This window comes from Prionailurus bengalensis, chromosome A3, assembly GCF_016509475.1.
Source record: "Prionailurus bengalensis isolate Pbe53 chromosome A3, Fcat_Pben_1.1_paternal_pri, whole genome shotgun sequence".
In the NCBI taxonomy this organism is placed as follows: Eukaryota; Metazoa; Chordata; class Mammalia; order Carnivora; family Felidae; genus Prionailurus; species Prionailurus bengalensis.
The window spans coordinates 89,978,405-89,997,563 of NC_057354.1; the positions used below are offsets into that span (position 1 = coordinate 89,978,405).

The 19,159-nt window shown below is 35.8% G+C and overlaps 1 protein-coding gene across 3 annotated transcripts in view; it reads left to right on the top strand.

Annotated features, from left to right (window-relative positions):
- Positions 1-19,159, top strand: part of ALMS1 (ALMS1 centrosome and basal body associated protein) — a 221,667-nt gene that overhangs the window by 42,224 nt on the left and 160,284 nt on the right. For all 3 annotated transcript variants that reach the window (XM_043603693.1, XM_043603694.1, XM_043603695.1), the window contains one exon: positions 3,893-4,052. In XM_043603693.1, coding sequence (XP_043459628.1) covers positions 3,893-4,052 — 160 coding nt within the window. The remainder of the gene's footprint in view (positions 1-3,892; positions 4,053-19,159) is intronic.

A 19,159-nucleotide genomic window follows, 5' to 3' on the forward strand; every position in this document is an offset into this window, starting at 1 on the left:
TGGTCAGTCTGTCAGGTAGGATTGTTAATATCATCCCTATTTTACAATTGATACTTAGAGGAGCTTGCTCATGATTATTTAGCAAGTAGAGGAGCTAGTATTTGAAACTAATTGTATCTATGTATTTAACTACTGTACCATAAACTGCCTTCCTGTTTATTCTTTAGTGAAACCAAAGCCAAGATTTTTCATTGTTTTGGCAAGAGTAAAGGTTTTGCTAGGGGATTGGTCTAAGTCAATTTCAGTAAGAATAAGAAATAAGTATGATCAATTTTAAACTTACAGTTTCTAATTTTTTTGATAGACTACCTATGTAACTTAAATCAACTTTTATCTATCTATCTATCTATCTATCTATCTATTTATTTATATAGAGAGAGCACACATGAGTGGGGGAGGGGCAGAGAGAGAGAGAGGGTGAGAGAGAATCCCAAGCAGGCTCTGTGAGAGAGAATCCCAAGCAGGCTCTGTGCTGTCAGCATAGAGCCTGATGTGGGGCTGAATCCCATGAACCATAAGATCATGACCTGAGCCAAAATCAAGAGTTGGATGCTTAATTGACCCAGCCACCCAGGTGCCCCAACTTTTTATCCACATAATATATAAAGAAATGTAGATATGTGTTCAGTTAATGGTGATATGCTAAGATTAACTCTGACCATTATTCCAAATTTTATTTGCCCCCCAGCTGTAGCCTTAAGTATAGTTTTTCAGTTTAGGGAGGATGTTCCCTGTATTGTCTTTCACTCTTAGCTCCATTCTATGATCTGGGAGTTGCATGATGCCAATATTAGGGAAACAAGGAGCTCGATATGGTAGTAATCTTCCTGCATGGCTCAGCTTGCTTTCAGAGGGTTTGCCTGCTCCTTGGTTTCTTTCTTATTCTCATCTGTGTCTCAGAAGAGTCATTCATACTTGTTTGCCTTACTTTGATACTTAACCATCATTTCTCTAAAGGATTATTTGGGCATCTACTTATGTATGATGTACCTTGGGGCCATGAAAGGAGTGGAGATTTGGAGTCAAAACTTTGTTCAGTTATTTGTTAGCTTTGTGCCTTGGGCAGATGACTTTGGAGGATCATTCTACTTATCTACATAAAGAAATAGAAATAGTAATAACCTCATGCATTGTTACGTTGGATGGGGTAACATATATAGCAGCACTGCTTGGCTGTTTGTTCCCTTCACTTTACTGAAACTAGACTATTACACTCTCACCAGTGGTTTCCTCCTATCCGTCATTATTTTATTCTGTCTTTCTCGTTCCTAGTAGCAGCATATTACATTCTTTTAGCTTCTGTGAAAAAATACTGTTTTAGTATTCCTTATTTTGGCCATGTAACTAAATATTATTTAAGGTTTACTCTTTAGTTTTATTTTTGTTTTGTTGGTTTCCCCTCTTCCACCAAGGACCTGATTTCCTCTCAAGGTTTAAATGCTGTCCTCTGTGTGATGGTTATCACCTCTATTTTTAGACCCTAATATTTTTCCTGAGGTAGATCCATATGCGATCTTGCATGAAATTTTCTTGTGAACATTCTCATCACTTCAAACATAACTTGCCTATATCAAAATAACTCAAACTTTTTTCTGAAATCAGATTGACTTGTAGATTTTCTTCGTTCTTATAGAGGAGCTAGCATTTCTTGGTTTCTTCATCCTCTTCGATTCTTCATTATTGATTAAAAACTGGGAGATAAACCAATATAGATTTTTTTCTTTCTGATTCCTCCCATTTTCAATTAGTAATGGAGATCTCCTAATCTCTTAAATAAATATTTCTCATCTTTCTCATTCTACACTTTATTTTGTATTACCTAGTCTAATATCTATATGATTTGAAGCTTTGATATAATGAATTTTTAAAAAATTTATTTACTTAAGTTTAATTCCAGTATAGTTAACATACAGTGTTATATCAGTTTCAGGTATATAATATTCTGTACATTAGCAATTCTATACATTACTCAGTGCTCATTGTGATAAGTGTACTGTTAATCCCCTTCACCTATTTTACCCATCCCCCTAACCCCCTCCCCTCTGGTATACATCAGTTTGTTCCCTTTAGTTAAGAGTTTGTTTCTTGGTTTGTCTCTTTTTTTCTTTGTTCATTTGTTTTGTTTCGTAAATTCCACGTGAGTGAAATCATATGATATTGGTCTTTCTCTGACTTATTTCACTTAGCATTATACCTTTTAGAGCTATCCATGTTGTTGCAAATGGCCAGATTTCATTTTTTTTTATGACTGAGCAATATTAATGAAATTTTAGTGTAGTCAAGAGTGGAATAGAAATTTTTTCTTCCTATATTTGGAAACTCTATATTTGGAATAGAAAAACTGCTGTTCAGTACATATATGTGCCTGGGGACACACACACACATGCACACACACAGTCTCTATCATATATGTGATATGTATGTTAATAAGGTGTACTTCAAAAAGTCTCCTTTAAGAGTGGGGTAATTGAAAACTAAGAACTTTGTGCTATGTTTAGAGCAGAGTTTCTCTTACTATTGTCTTTTTTTTTTTTAACTATATTCTTTGTTGTGGGGGTCTTTTCTGTATATTTTAGTATGCTGAGCAATATCCCTGGCTTCTGCTCACTAGATGCCAGTAGCACCCCCCTCCCCACGCCCAAAGTTATGACAGTGAAAAATGCCTCCAGGCCTTGCCAGATGTTCCTTGGTTGGGGAGAGGTGGGTGGGGGCAAAATCTCCCACAACTGAGAACCACTGGTCTAGAGAAATGTAGACCAGGGCAGAAGAAGTAGAATATTTTTACACCCTGCCAACTTCCTAAGACTGTGTTCATCATTATACAATGAAAAAACCTTGATAAAAGAGGATAGAACAAAATTTATGTTTATGTACATCTTTAGACTCTCCTGAGAGGGCGTCAAAAAGAGGGAATAATATTTTTAGGAAAATAAAGCTAAAAGTGGTAGATTATTTTTATTTATTTTTTTAATTTTTATTTCAACGTTTTTTTATTTTTTTATTTTTGGGACAGAGAGAGACAGAGCATGAACGGGGGAGGGGCAGAGAGAGAGGGAGACACAGAATCGGAAACAGGCTCCAGGCTCTGAGCCATCAGCCCAGAGCCTGACGCGGGGCACGAACTCACGGACCGCGAGATCGTGACCTGGCTGAAGTCGGACACTTAACCGACTGCGCCACCCAGGCGCCCCTAATAGTGATAGATTATTTTTATATGAGAGTGAATTTGATGGAAAATTGTGTATGTTTATATACTGACATCACCAATGATGGTTTCTAATTTCTAGTAAGGACTTGCTGGGATCTGATGAAACTTTGAGAACTTTTTCAGCATTTAACCTTTACTTCATTGTCAGTTTTGTTCACTGCTGCTTCTTCTACTTTATTTTTGCTTCATTATTACTTTTGTTTAAAGAAATTTGAGGACATATGTTTTTTGGTATTTGATTGTAGACATAGTTCTTTGAGGTTTTAATTTTTTCTAAACATTTGTGGATTTCTGGAAAATATTCCTGTTTTCCTTCCTTTTCTCTTTCCTTTCACAATATATGTTTCCTTTAAAAAAATTTTTTTTGAGCTTGTCAAGAGGAATATACCAAAGTTCAAATTCTTCAGTGATCATATTATGATATGGAACAAACTTCGAGGCTTCCTATCTGTAATAATATTCTATGCAGACAGCCTTCCAGACCCTCAGAATAATTTGTAGAGCCTTCATAGAATTGACCAAACAGGATATGACTTGTATATGAATTCGGGAGGGTGGAGAATATGAACTTAAGGAACTGGCATAACTGTTTAGTATTCATTTTCATGAAAATTAGGTTTGTTTTTTTATCAGATGAAGTCTAAAATTAATGTTATTGTCTTAAAATTTTGTCTCTTTTTATAGGTAGATCATTCCAATACGGATATTAATCAGTCTTTTTCATCTGTATTGCCTCCATTTGTTCCTCATGAGCTAACCAGAGAGTTGGAGTATCACTATTCAGATCTCAGAATGTTGAGGGTATCTCCCGACACTGTGCAAAAGACTCTCAAACATTTAGCAGGTATGTAGAAGAGGAGATATTGGGTGTTCTTAAGGCTAGCTTGTTAAAAATATCATGCTATGGCTGATTTTTTAATTTTGAGCTCCTGCAATAATGTTAACTTTGAAATAGGTGCATTTAAATCCCCAGATCTTTTATTAGATGAACCATTTGATTTTTCATTGCAGTCTTTATGACAGTGTTTAGAACTGAATTACATGGAGGAGTCTGATATTAGAGTCAGTTTATTTCTGTATTCCTTTTTGTGACTTGAAGGGAAAAAAGAAACTAATTGAGCACAAGAGAAGAGTGGATCCAAATAAGTTTGTAGAGAGGAAACTGAGAAAACACTTTTGAGGTAGAAAGCAAGATTATTTGCTGAGGGAAGCAGGAAGTGGTAAAGAAGGGTTGGAGGTTTGAGGTGAGTGGCTTGGTGCAGGTTCAGAATTTACATTAAAGTGAATAGGGGTTGGAGCTGACCAAGGGCAAGCAAAAGAATTGGCAGATAGTTCTGAGAAGTCAGCTGAGGTGGGAGATGATTTTGTAAAGTTGTCAGCCTTAATAGAATCTCTGATCTTTGTTTGCTAAAGGACTGCAGAAGGTGAGTTATAGGATTGATCCCTGGTTGAGGGATTTATTGATTGGGTAGATGGGATAGATGGAAAGCAGTGGAAGGGAATCAGTAAGAGTTGATCACCTTGGTTTCAGCCTGCTTGGAGAGAGAGAGAAGAAAAACCACAAGAGTTATTGGAGAAAATAGAAGGTACAGTGATTTATTTATGAAGTTGAATAGATGAGGTGGATATATTTATGGAAAGAGCTAGAATAATAGGTAATTTTGGTCAGATTGAGGTGGTACATTTATTTATTTATTTATTTATTTATTTATTTATTTATTTATTACATCCAAGTTAGCATATAGTCCAACAATGATTTCAGGAGTAGATTCCTTAATGCCCCTTACCCATTTAGCCCACCCCCCCCCCACAACCCATCCAGTAATCCTCTGTTTGTTCTCCATGTTTAAGAGTCTCTTATGTTTTGTCCCCCCCCCCACCTGTTATTATGTTATTTTTGCTTCCCTTCCCTTATGTTCATCTGTTTTGTCTCTTAAAGTCCTCATATGAGTGAAGTCATATGATATTTGTCTTTCTCTAATTTTGCTCAGCATAATACCCTCTAGTTCCATCCATGTAGTTGCAAATGGCAAGATTTCATTCTTTTTGATTGCCGAGTAATACTCCATTGTGTGTGTGTGTGTGTGTACATATACCACATTTTCTTTATCCATTCATCCATCGATGGACATTTGGGCTCTTTCCATACTTTGGCTATTGTTGATAGTGCTGCTATAAACATGGGGGTCCATGTGTCCTTTTGAAACAGCACACCAATATTTTGTGGAAAAATGCCTAGTAGTGCAATTGCTGGGTCGTAGGGTAGTTCTATTTTTATTTAGTGTTTTGAGGAACCTCCATACTATTTTCCAGAGTGGCTGCACCGGCTTGCATTCCCACCAGCAGTGCAAAAGAGATCCTCTTTCTCCACATCCTCACCAACATCTGTTGTTGCCTGAGTTGTTAATGTTAGCTATTCTGACAAGTGTGAGGTGGTATCTCATTGTGGTTTTGATTTGTATTTCCCTGATGATGAGTGATGTTGAGCATTTTTTCATGTGTCAGTTGAAGACGTCTGGATGTCTTCTTTGGAGAAGTGTCTATTCATGTCTTTTGCTCATTTCTTCAGTGGATTATTTGTTTTTTGGGTGTTGAGTTTGATAAGTTCTTTATAGATTTTGGATACTAACCCTTTATCGGATATGTCATTTGCAAATATCTTCTCCCGTTCTGTCGGTTGCCTTTTAGTTTTGCTGATTGTTTCCTTCGCTGTGCAGAAGCTTTTTATTTTGATGAGGTCCCAGTAGTTCATTTTTGCTTTTGTTCCCCTTGCCTCCAGAGACATTCTACATTAGAGTAAGAATTTTGTTCCCCTTGTCTCCGGAGACATTTTACATTAGAGTATTGTAGAGTACACTCTACAATAGAGTAAGAAGTTGGATGCAGCCAAGATCAAAGAGGTTTTTGCCTGCTTTCTCCTCCAGGGTTTTGATGGCTTCCTGTCTGACATTGAGGTCTTTCATCCATTTTGAGTGTATTTTTGAGTATGGTGTAAGAAAGTGGTGCAGGTTCATTCTTCTGCATGTCACTGTCCAGTTTTCCCAGCACCACTTGCTGAAGAGACTGTCTTTATTCCATTGGATATTCTTTCCTGCTTTGTCAAAGATTAGTTGGCCATACGTTTTTGAGTCCATTTCTGGGTTTTCTATTCTGTTCCATTGATCTGAGTGTCTGTTTTTGTGCCATGAGGTGGTACATTTAAATGAGGATCAGTTTGAAGGGTGACTGGATCTGTTGCATGGCCCTGGGATTGGATAGTTGAAACTGAATAAAAATCACTAGGATAGAAAGTAGGTGTTTTTGAGGCTAGCTTATTGAATTAGTTAGTTATGTTTAATTATTTTCTGGTTAATATGGGATTTGGTTATTAGGGAAAATCTGTGGACCTTGAAGTCTTCAAAAAATGAATGGGAGGGACTGGGAGTTGCAAGAAGAAAGTGATAGATGAAGGATGGTAGAGAAGTTGTGTGTAGCCTAAGCCTCAAAAAGAAGGTTTTCTTTTCTTTCTTTTTTTTTTAATTTGAGAAATATGGAAAATAATAGTAAAGAAATCATTGTGACAAGTAGTTAAATGCCACTTCCATCTCTCTTTGTTTCCAGAGTCATGGTGTATGGAAGAGGGCTGAAATGGCAGTAGTATTAACAAGGGGAAAATAAAGTTTCTTTTTTTTCTTTTTTTTTTTTCAAGACAGAAAGTTGGAGAGTGTTCTATGAAAAATTTGAGAAAGATTGTTTCAAAGAGCACAGAAGAAAAATTGGGAGGGGAGGAATAAATAGTGAGAGGAACCAAGATAAGAAAATAGAGCAGTAATAGAATGTGGGGACAGGAGACTGGCAATGTTGGCTTTTGTTTGGACCAGGGATTTTAGTGATGAGCATAGTTGAAATGACTGGCCTCAAATATCCTCTAATTTTATCAGCAATAATTGTGATGTTAGAACTATCTGAGTCCCAGATCATTTCTGTCCTGGTCTCAAACATGAGGACCACTATAGGATTTGAGAAGGGAATCATTTCTAAAAATGTTTTTTGGGGTTCTCTTTTACAGATTATAGCATGGTTTGGTAAAGCATTCTCAGGGTACCACCTCATTTTTGCCTTTATATCCTTTGAAATTGGCCTTAAGTTCTGTTAAGGACATTCTGTTCTGGGGTTGTTGTGTTTTTTTCTCCCCACTTTACATTTCAGTTTGGGAAGTTTCTATTGACCTACTGTTAAAAATCACTGATTCATTCCTTGGCATGTCCAGCCTACTGATGAGCCCATCAAAGGCATCCTTCATTTCTGTTATGCTGTTTTTGATTTCTGTCATTTCTTTTTTTAAACAATTTTTAATAATTTTTTATGTTTACTTTTGAGAGAGAGAGGAAGACAGAGAATCTGAAGCAAGGTCTATCCTGTGAGAGCAAAGCTTGATGCGGGGCTTGAACCCACAAACTGTGAGATCGTGACCTGAGCTGAAGTCAGATGCTCAACCTGCCGAGGCACTCAGGCATCCCTGTCATGTCTTTTTCATTCTTTATTAGGGTTTCCATCTCTCTGCTTATATCACTCATCTCTTCTTGAATTTTGTCCACTTTTTCTATTAGAGCTTTAAGCATATTAGTTATAGTTATTTAAAATTCCTGGTCTCATAATTCCAAAATCTCTGCCATATCTGAGTCAGATTCTTTTGCTTGCTTAGTCTCTTCAGACTGTTTTTTGTCTTATAACATGCCTTGTAATTTTTTGTTAAACACTGTGCTTGAGGTATTAGGGAAAAGAACTAAGGTAAATAGGCCTTAGATGTGAAGCTTTAGTTTACTGACTAAAAGTTACGCAGTATTACTGTTTGTGGTAACTGTTGTCAGACAGTAAAATTTCCTCTGGTGTCTTTGTTTTTTGTCTCCTGTGTTGTCTTTTGGTTTCCTTTGACACTCCTTAAATAGAGTCTGAGCCTTGCTTCCATTCTATCATTTGTAATGTCTTGTTATTATAGAGGAGCCTTACTGATCTAGTGGTAGGCGTGGAGGGGAGAGGTTTCATTATAATAATCCTATGATTAGGTGTCAGTCTTTTAGTGAGCCTATATCCCTAGGCTATTACTTTTACAAGTGCTATTCTTAGCGTTTTTCCTCTCCTTAGGTGAAACAGGAAGGCTTGGGGGTGGGGTGGGGCTAGAGTTGGGTGTTTCCCTTCTAGGTTGGTTTAACTCAGGTAAAACCTAGGCAGTCGGGCTCTGATAATATAGTTTCCCTTGAGATCCCTCTATTATGGAAAACAGAGGGCTCCAGGCTTTTTCTAAAATGGTTACTTTACCATTCCCTGTGCCAAGAGTATGAGGGTATTTTTGTCCCATCTTCATCTTGGGAACCTTGTGAGGCCCCTGGAAGTAAAGCTCATGAAAATATAGAGTCCTCCCTGGGCTTTGGAGTTTTGTTTTTTCGGTTTTGTTTGTTTGTTTGTTTTTTGTGTTTAATTGTTTGCTCTTCTTTTTGAGAGAGAGAGTGGGGGGAAAGGGGCATAGAGAGGGGGAGACTGAGGCCGAAGTGGGCTCTGCACTGACTGCAGAGAGCCTGATGTGGTGCTTAAACTCATGAACCATGAGATCATGATCTGAGCTGAAGTTGGACCTTAACCTAACCACCCAGACACCCTCCCCAAGGAGTTTTCTCTCTAAAGTGAGTTCATGCTTAGCCTCTAGCAGTTGGTTAATTGCAGTTTAATTTTTCCTGCCCATTTTTTATTCCAGTGCCTTCTGCTCCCTTAATATTAATCCCTCTCTGATTCTTTTTATTTGTCTCTCTGGTTTTCAGAACAGTTGTTTATCCTGTGAACTCAGTTCTCTGATGGATTTAAGAGTTTTGATTTTCAGTTTGTTCAGCTCTTTTCTGGTGCAGATGTGAGTGACTTCTAAGCTCTTTATGTGTTGGACAAGAAAATTCTCTTTTTTAAAAACTATTAAAATATATAATAAGAGCAACTAAGCTAGAGCTTTGGAAGGAGAAATGATATATTTAGAATGGAAATTGAAACCATCTGTCATTAGCTTTTTTTAAAAACAGCTTTTTTGAGATGTAATTCATATGCAATACATTTCACCCATTTAAGGTATCCAGTTCACTATGTTGTGCAAACATCACTACAGTCTAATTTTATTTTTATTTATTTTTTAAAGTTTTTATTTAAATTCCAGTTTGTTAACATACAGTGTATTGTTAGTTTCAGGTGCACAATATAGTGATTCAACACTGCATATATCATCCTGTGCTCATCACAAGTGCCCTGCTTGATCCCTTTCATCTCCCTACCTCATCTCTGGTAACCATCCTCACTACACTCTAATTTTAAAATATTTTTATACTCTAGGTACCCTGTACCTGTTTGTACTTACTCCCCATTCCACACCTCCCTCAGCCTTAGGCAATCTAGGCAACCACTAATTTACTGTGTCCATAAATTTGTCTATTCTGGACATTTTCATATAAATTAAATCATACAGCATGTGATCTTTTGTGAGAAACTTCTTTTGAGTATGTTTTCAAGATGTATCCATTTAATAGTATGTATCGATACTCCTTTTTTATTAAGTAATTAATTACACAATTATATAGATAATGTCACATTTTGTTCACCCATTTATCAGTCGATGGGCATTTGGGTCTTTTTCCATTTTTGGCTGCTGTGAACAATACAGCTGTGAACATTCATGTACACGTTTTTGTGTATATGTATATTTTCCTTTCTCTTTGATATATATCTAGGAGTGGAATTACAGGTTTTATAGTAACAGTGTTTTAACATTTCAAAGAACTGCTGAACTGTTTTCCAAAATGTGCAACATACTACTTTGCCATTAGCATTATGAGGGTTCCAATTTCTCCACATCTTCAACAACACTTGTTATTTTCTGTCTTTTTGATTATAGCCATTCTGGTGGATATGAAGTGGTATCTTATTGTGATTTTGATTTACCTTTGCCTAGTTGTTAATGATATTGAGCATTTTTTTCTTGTGTTTATTACCCATTTGTATATCTTTGGAGAAGTGTCTATTCAGATACTTACTTTTTAACTGGGTTATTTATTTTTTTTAAATATGAAGTTGTAAGAGTTCTTTAATGGATTCTGGGTACAAGTCCTTTATCAGATATGTTATTTGCAAAAATTTCCTCCGACTCTGGGATGTCTGTTCACTTACTTGATGGTATTAATCACAGCATATAGTTTTGAATTTTGATGAAGTCCACTTTATTGGTTTTTTTTTCCTTTTAAAAAATTAATACTTTTAGTAGTGGTAAAATACACATAATATAAAATTTGCCATCTTAACCACTTTTAAGAATATAGTGCAATGGTGTTAAATATTCACATTGTATAAATATTACTGTCATCCATCCACAAAACTTGTAAAACTGAAACTGTTAGTATTAAACAGCAGTTCCCCATTTCCCCCACTGTTAGTCAACTATCATTCTACTTTTTGTTTCTCAATTTGACTACTCTAGATACCTCATATAAGTGGACTCATACAGTATTTGTCTTTTTGTGACTGGCTTATTTTACTTAGAATAATGTTTTGAAAGTTCATCCATATTGTAGTAGAGTCAGATTGTGTTGAATGTGTAGATCTGGTTTGGGAGTATTGCCATCATAATAGTATTAAATTTTTTGGTCTGTGAACATAGGTGGTCTTTCCTTTATTTGGGACTATGCCATCTTATATTAAATACTTTGACCTATAAATATGGGACATCTTTCTGGGATTTAGGTTTTCTTCATTTCTTTCAACAATATTTGTAGTTTCCAGGGTACAAGTCTTGTACTTCTTTGTTAAATTAACTCTGTATTTTAATCTTTTTGTTGTTATTGAAAAATTGTTTTCTTAATTTCACTTTGGGGATATTCCTTGCTAGTGTTGAATTTTCTATGTTAATTTTATAGCTGCAATCTTGCTGAACTATTTGTTTATTATATTTAATTTTTTTGTGTGTGGATTTCTTTATATACAAGACCATGTCATCTGCAAATGTAGTCTTCTTTCTTTCCATGTGTGCCTTTTATATATTTCATTTCCCAATTGCTCTGAACCTTCAGTACAATGTTGCATTGAAGTGGCAAGAACAGACATCATTTGTCCTGGTCTTTGTGAAGAGGTATGAAGTCTTTTATCATTAAGTATGATGTTAGCTGTGGGATTTCTGTAGATGCTCTTTATCAGGTTGAGGAAGTTCCCTTTTATTTGAAGTTTTTAGAGCATATTTACCATGTTAAAGGTGTTAGATTTTGTCAAATGTTTTTTCTGCTTCTTTTATGATGATCATATGGTTTTTGCCCTATATTCTAATAATAAGGTGCATCGGTAATTAATTTTCATATGTTGAACCAACCTTGCATTCTTGGTTATATGTGCCATTTGGTTATGGCATACAATTCTTTTTACGTATTTTTTTATTTGTTTTGTTAGTAATTTTTTTGAGGACTTTTGTGTTTATATTCATAGAGGTATTGGCGTATAGATTTTTTGTGATTTTTGTTGTTAATTGGGTTTTGATACAAGGGTAATACTACTGTCACAAGTTGAGATGAGAAGCATTGTCTCCTCTAGTTTTTGGAAGAGTTTGTAAAGGGTTGGTATTAGTTTTTATTAGATGAAACTCAACTGTAAAGCTGCCTGGCCTAGTCACTCCTTTTTATTTTGTTAAATTGGTAGTAATATCCCTTCTTTCATTCCTGATTTTGATAATTTGAGTTTTCTTTTTCTTTCTCTTTTTTTGGTGAGTCTAGCTAAATTTTGTCAATTATGTTCATCTTTTCAAGGAAATAAACTTTTGTTCCTCTACTTTTTCTGATCTGTTTTTCTCTTTTTAAATCTCTGCTTCAGGGGCGCCTGGGTGGCTCAGTTGGTTAAGTGACCGACTTCAGCTCAGGTCATGATCACACAGCTCGTGGGTTTGAGCCTGCGTTGGTCCCTGTGCTGACAGCTCAGAGTCTGGAGCCTGCTTCGGATGCCATGCCTCCCTCTCTCTGCCTCCCCCCCCCCTCAAAAATAAATTAAAAAAAAAATTAAACCTCTGTTTCATTTATTTCCTTTTTGCCTTTATTTTTTCCTTCCTTTCACACTTCAGTTTTAGTTTGGGCTCTTTACTGTTTCTTAAGATAGAAGAATAGGTTATTGATTTGAGATCTTTCTTTTTTTTAATTTTATTTTTTATTTTTAAAAATTTACATCCAAATTAGTTAGCATATAGTGCAACAATGATTTCAGGAGTAGATTCCTTGATGCCCCTTACCCATTTATCCCATCCCCCCTCCCACAACCCCTCCAGTAACCCTCAGTTTGTTCTCCATATTTATGAGTCTCTTCTCTTTTGTCCTCCTCCCTGTTTTTATATTATTTTTGTTTCCCTTCCCTTATGTTCATCTGTTTTGTCTCTTAAAGTCCTCAGTGAGTAAAGTCATATATTTGTCTTTCTCTCATTTCGCTCAGCATAATACCCTCTAGTTCCATCCATGTAGCTGCAAATGGCAAGATTTCATTCTTTTTGATTGCCGAGTAATACTCCATTGTGTGTGTGTGTGTGTGTGTGTGTGTGTGTGTGTGTGTATACACACACCACATTTTCTTTATCCATTCATCCATCGATGGACATTTGGGCTCTTTCCATACTTTGGCTATTGTTGATAGTGCTGTTATAAACATGGGGGTGCATGTGTCCCTTTGAAACAGCACACCTGTATTTCGTGGAAAAATGCCTAGTAGTGCAATTGCTGGGTCATAGGGTAGTTCTATTTTTAGTGTTTTGAGGAACCTCCATACTATTTTCCAGAGTGGCTGCACCGGCTTGCATTCCCACCAGCAGTGCAAAAGAGACCCTCTTTCTCCACATCCTCACCAACATCTGTTGTTGCCTGAGTTGTTAATGTTAGCCATTCTGGCAGGTGTGAGGTGGTATCTCATTGTGGTTTTGATTTGTATTTCCCTGGTGATGAGTGATGTTAAGCATTTTTTCATGTGTCAGTTGAAGACGTCTGGATGTCTCGTTTGGAGAAGTGTCTATTCATGTCTTTTGCTCATTTCTTCAGTGGATTATTTGTTTTTTGGGTGTTGAGTTTGTAAGTTCTTTGGATACTAACCCTTCATCGGATATGTCATTTGCAAATATCTTTTCCCATTCTGTCGGTTGCCTTTTAGTTTTGCTGATTGTTTCCTTCGCTGTGCAGAAGCTTTTTATTTATTTATTTTTTAAATTTTTTTTTTTTTAACGTTTATTTATTTTTGAGACAGAGACAGAGCATGAACGGGGGAGGGTCAGAGAGAGAGGGAGACACAGAATCCGAAACAGGCTCCAGGCTCTGGGCTGTCAGCACAGAGCCTGACGCGGGGCTCGAACTCACGGACCGCGAGATCGTGACCTGAGCCGAAGTCGGCCGCTTAACCGACTGAGCCACCCAGGCGCCCCAGAAGCCTTTTATTTTGATGAGGTCCCAGTAGTTCACTTTTGCTTTTGTTCCCCTTGCCTCCAGAGACGTATTGAGTAAGAAGTTGGATGCAGCCAAGATCAAAGAGGTTTTTGCCTGCTTTCTCCTCGAGGGTTTTGATGGCTTCCTGTCTGACATTGAGGTCTTTCATCCGTTTTGAGTTTATTTTTGTGTATGATGTAAGAAAGTGGTGCAGGTTCATTTTTCTCCATCTCACTGTCCAGTTTTCACAGCACCACTTGCTGAAGAGACTGTCTTTATTCCATTGGATATTCTTTCCTGCTTTGTCAAAGATTAGTTGGCCATACGTTTGTGAGTCCATTTCTGGGTTCTCTATTCTGTTCCATTGATCTGAGTGTCTGTTCTTGTGCCAGTACCATACTGTCTTGATGATTACAGCTTTGTAGGATGGCTTGAAGTCCAGGATTGTGATGCCTCCTGCTTTGGTTTTCTTTCTCAAGATTGCTTTGGCTATTCGGGGTCTTTTCTGGTTCCATACAAATTTTAGGATTATTTCTTCTAGCGCTGTGAAGAATGCTGGTGTTACTTTGATAGGGATTGCATTGAATATGTAGATTGCTTTGGGTGGTATCGACATTTTAACAATATTCTTCCTATCCAGGAGCATGGATTGAGATCTTTCTTTTTGATATAGGTGTTCACACTGATAAATTTCTAAGCACAACTTTAGCAATCTACTCATAGTTTTGGTTTGTTGTGTTTTTGTTTTAATTCATCTAAAATATGTTTAATTTCTATTGCAATTTGTTTTCATTGACCCCTTGGTTATTTGGGAATATCTCATTTCATTTCCATATATTTGTAAATTTCCTTTTGTTATTAATGTCTCATTTGATTCTATTTATGGTGGAGAACACATGTTTTACATGATTTCAGTTCATTTAAATTTTATTGAGGCTTGTTTTTATGTTTTGGTGTATAGGTTATTCTGTAGAATGTATGGTTACTCTTGAGAAGGATGTGCATTCTTCTATTGTTAGGTGGTATGTTCTATACATGTCTCTTAGTTCCAGGAGTTTATAGTGTTCAAGTCTTCTGTATCCTTGTTGATCTTCTGCCTAGTTGTTTTCTCCATTTTCAAAAGTAGGATATTGAAGTCTCTATTATTATTTGTCTGTTTTACCATTTTTTTCTGTCATATTTGCTTTATATATTTGAGACTATGATATTAAGTGCATTTATGTTTATAATTGTTATACATTCCTTATGAATTGACTTTTTGTTGTTATAAATGGTCTTTCTTTAATTTTTGTAACATTTTTTGTTTTAAGGTCTATTTTGTCTTAGGTCAGTATAGGCATTTCAGTTCTTACACTTGCTGCTTGTACAGTAGGTGTTTTTCATCTCTTCAGTACATTTGGATTTTTGGGTCTAAAGTCTATCTCTTGTAAACAGCTTGTAGTTGGATCGTGTGTGTGTGTGTGTGTGTGTGTGTGTGTGTGTGTGTGTGTTTAAATCTAGATCTGACAATCTTTGCCTTTTGATGTGATTGTTTAATCAATTTACATTCAGTGTCATGGATTAAGATTAGATGTGCATTTGTTGGGTTTACTTTTTGTTTTCCATGTTTCATGTCTTTTTGTTGTTCTTTTCCACCTTTACTGCTTTTTATTACATTTAGTGAATATTTTCTAGTGTGACATGTAAATTTCTTTAATGATTTTCTAGCTAATTTTTAAATTTATGTTCTAGTGGTTGCTCTAGGGCTTATAAAATTTATCTTAGAATATATACCTGATTTCTACTAACTTAATTGTAGTGTGATACAGAGACATTACTCTCGTATAGCTCTGTTCCCTCTTTTCCCTCTGCTATAATTGCTATACATATTACATCTATATGTGTTACAAACACAAGAATACATTGTTATATTGTTATACCTATTTACATAATTTTATGTATTTTTAACAAGCTTAGAGAAGGGGAGCAAGTATTTATAGAGCTTATTAATTAATTTTCTAATTTACCATTTTTATTCTCTTTATTTGTTCCTGTGGATTTGTTATCATCCAAACAAAGGAAAGTGTCCTTTCCTTACTCCACTCCAGCTTTGCTCCCACCTGCCTCCTTTTGATGTTGTCAGATATGTTACATTTCAATATATTACAGCCCCAATGCTAGAGTTATATGCATAGTGCTTTGTGTAAAATTGCTTTTAAAATCAGCTAAGAAGGGAAAAGAAATACGCAAATATGTTTTCTTTTTGAAATGACCTATATAATTATCTTTACTAGCATTGTTTTTGTTTTGTAAATTTAATTTACTGTCTGGTGTCAATTGGTTTCAGCCTGAAGAATTCCTTTAGTATTTCTTGTATGATGGTTTCTATCGACAGATTCTCTCAGTTTTTGTGTAACTGAAATTTTTTAATAAATTTAAATCCAAGTTAGTTAACATATAGTGTAGTATTTGTTTTAGGAATAGAATTTAGTGGTTCATCATTTAAATACAACAACCCAATGCTCATCCCAGCAAGTACCCTCCTTAATGCCCATCACCCATTTAGCCCATCTCCCACCCAACACCCCACCAGCAACCCTTTGTTTTCTGTATTTAAGAGTCTCTTCTGGTTTGTCTCCCTCTCTGTTTTTAATTTACTTTATTTTTCCTTCCCTTCCCCTATGTTCATCTGTTTTGTTTCTTAAATTCCATATATGAGTGGAATATATTTGTCTTTCTCTGACTGACTTATTTAGCTTCTCATAATACACTCCAGTTCCGTCCATGTTGTTGCAGATGGTTGGATTTCATTCTTTTTGATCGCTGCGTAATATTCCATTGTGTATATATACCACATCTTTTTTATCTATTCATCAGTTGATGGACATTTGGGCTCTTACTGTACTTTGGCTATTGCCAATAGTGCTGCTATAAACATTGGGGTGCATGTGCCCCAATGTTTGAATCAGCATTTCAATGAATTCAATTCAGCCCCTTTGAATCAGCATTTTTGTATCCTTTGGATAAATCTAGTAGTGTAATTTCTGGGTTGTATGGTAGTTCTATTTTAATTTTTTGAGAAATCTCCATACTGTTTTCCAGAGTGGTTGCACCAGTTTGCATTACCACCAGCAGTGCAAAAGGGTTCCTCTTTCTCCACATCCTCGTGAACATCTGTTGTTGCCTGAGTTGTTACTTTTAGCCATTTTGAGGTGTGAGGTGGTTTCTCATTGCGTTTTGATTTGTATTTGCCTGATGATGGGTGATGTTGAGCATTTTTTCATGTGTCTATTAGCCATCTGGATGTTTTCTTTGGAAAAGTGTGTGTTCATGCCTTTTGCCCAGTTCTTCACTGGATTATTTGCTTTTTTGGGTGTTGAGTTTAAGTTCTTTATAAATTTTGTGCAGTGTTTTATTTCATCCTTTTGAAAGGTAGTTTCCTGGGTTTAGAATCCTTGGTTGACAGTCTTTTTGTTTTTAGTACTCTGAATATGCCTTCAGTGTTCCGGCCTTTGTTGTTTCTGATGAGAAGTCAACTCTTAATTTTATTAGCATTCCCCTGTATGTGATTTGTTTTCTCTTGCTACTTTCAAGATATTCAGTCTTTCAACATTTTGATTATGTATTGGTGTGGATCTCTGTGTTTATTGTACATTGAGTTGATTGAGCTTCTCAGACGTGTAGATCTTTTTGCTTCTTTCATCAATGTCTTGTAGTTTGTAATGCATAGATCTTTCACCTCCCTGGTTAAATTTATTTCTAAGTAAATTTTTTTAAATGTAATTATAAATGGAATTGCGTTCTTAATTTCTCTAATAGTTCTTTGTTAATGTATAAAAACATAACCAATTTTGTATGTTAATTTTGTAACCTGCAACTTTACTGAATATATTAGTTTTAACAGTTTATTGATGAAGTCTTTAGGAGTTTCCATATGTAATAGCATGCCATCTACAAATAGAGACAGTTTTACTTCTTCCTTTCCTATTTGGATGCCTGTTTTTCTCTTCCGTTTTATTGCCTAATTGCTCTGGCTAGGGTTTCTAATACTATGTTGAATAAAAGTGGTGAGGGTGGGAACCCTTATCTTGTCTTGATCTTAGAGGAAAAGCTTTCAGCTTTTCACTGTTGAGTATGCTGTTAGCTGTGGGCTTATTGTATGTGGCCTTTATAGTGTTGAGGTATATTCTGTCTACACCTTCCTTATTGAGAATTTTTATCATGAATGGGTGTTGAATTTTGTCAGTTGCTTTTTATATCTATTGAGCTGGTTACATGATTTTTATCCTTCATTTTGTTAATATTGGTGTAGCATTTTGATTGATTTGCAGATTTTGAGCCATCCTTGCATTCCTGGAATAAATTCTACTTGATCTTGCCTATGATTCTTTTAATGTATTATTGAATATCGTCAGCTAATATTTTGTTGAGGATTTTTGCATCTGTGTTCATTAGGGATATTGGCTTGTAATTTTACTTTTTTGTAATTTCCTTATCTGGTTTTGGCATCAGAGTAATGCTGGCTTTCTAGAAGATGTTTGGAAAGGTTCCCTTTTATGTTTTGGAGGAGTTAGAGAAAGATTGGTATTGATTGTTTGAATGTTCAGTAGAATTCACCAGTGAAGCCACCTGGTTCTGGCCTTTTTTCTGGTGTGACACTTTTGCAGTCAAAGCTCTACACCTGAGCTATACCCCCAGTTTGGACACTTTTGATTACTGATTCAATCTCTTACTAGTAATTAGTCTGTTCAGATTTCCTCCTTTGTCATGATTCAGTCTTGGTAGGTTATATGTTTCTTCTTGGTTGTCAGATTTGTTGGTGTAAAAGTGTAGAAAGTCATTTATGATTTTTTGCATTTCTGTGGTATAAGTTGTAATATTTCATTTTTCATTTTTTATTTTATTTATTTGTGTCCTCTCTGGTTTGTGGAGTGATGGTGGTGTCAGTTTGTTTGTCAATTTGTTAATCTTTTAAAATAACCAGATCTTAGTTTCATTGATTTTTGGGCTTTGTTCTTTTTCTGGTTCCTTAAGATGTAAAGTTAAATTGTTTATTTGATGAGGTTTTCTTGTTTCTTGCTGTAGGCATTTATCACTATAACTATTTACTATTAACTTAAATTTTTTTTTTAAGTGTTTTATTTATTCTTGAGAGATAGAGAACATGAGCGGGGGAGAAGCAGAGCAAGAGAGGGACTGAGAATCTGAAGCAGGCTCTAAGCTGTCAGCACAGAGCCCCAGGTGGGGCTCAAACTCACAAGCCATGAGATCATGACCTGAGCTGAAGTTGGATGCTCAACCAACTGAGCCACCCAGGCGCCCCTTAACTTCCCTCTTAGAATGCTGCAACTGCATCCCATAAGTTTTGGTGTATTGTATTTCCATTTTCATTTGTTTCAATGTTTTTGGTTTCCATTTTGATTTCTTCTGTGAGCCATTGGTTGTTCATTTCATTAATCTGTTTGCTTTGTTAATTTCTGAGTCTTTTTTCACAAAACTTTCCCATAATTCATATTCCTTTTCAAGTTAC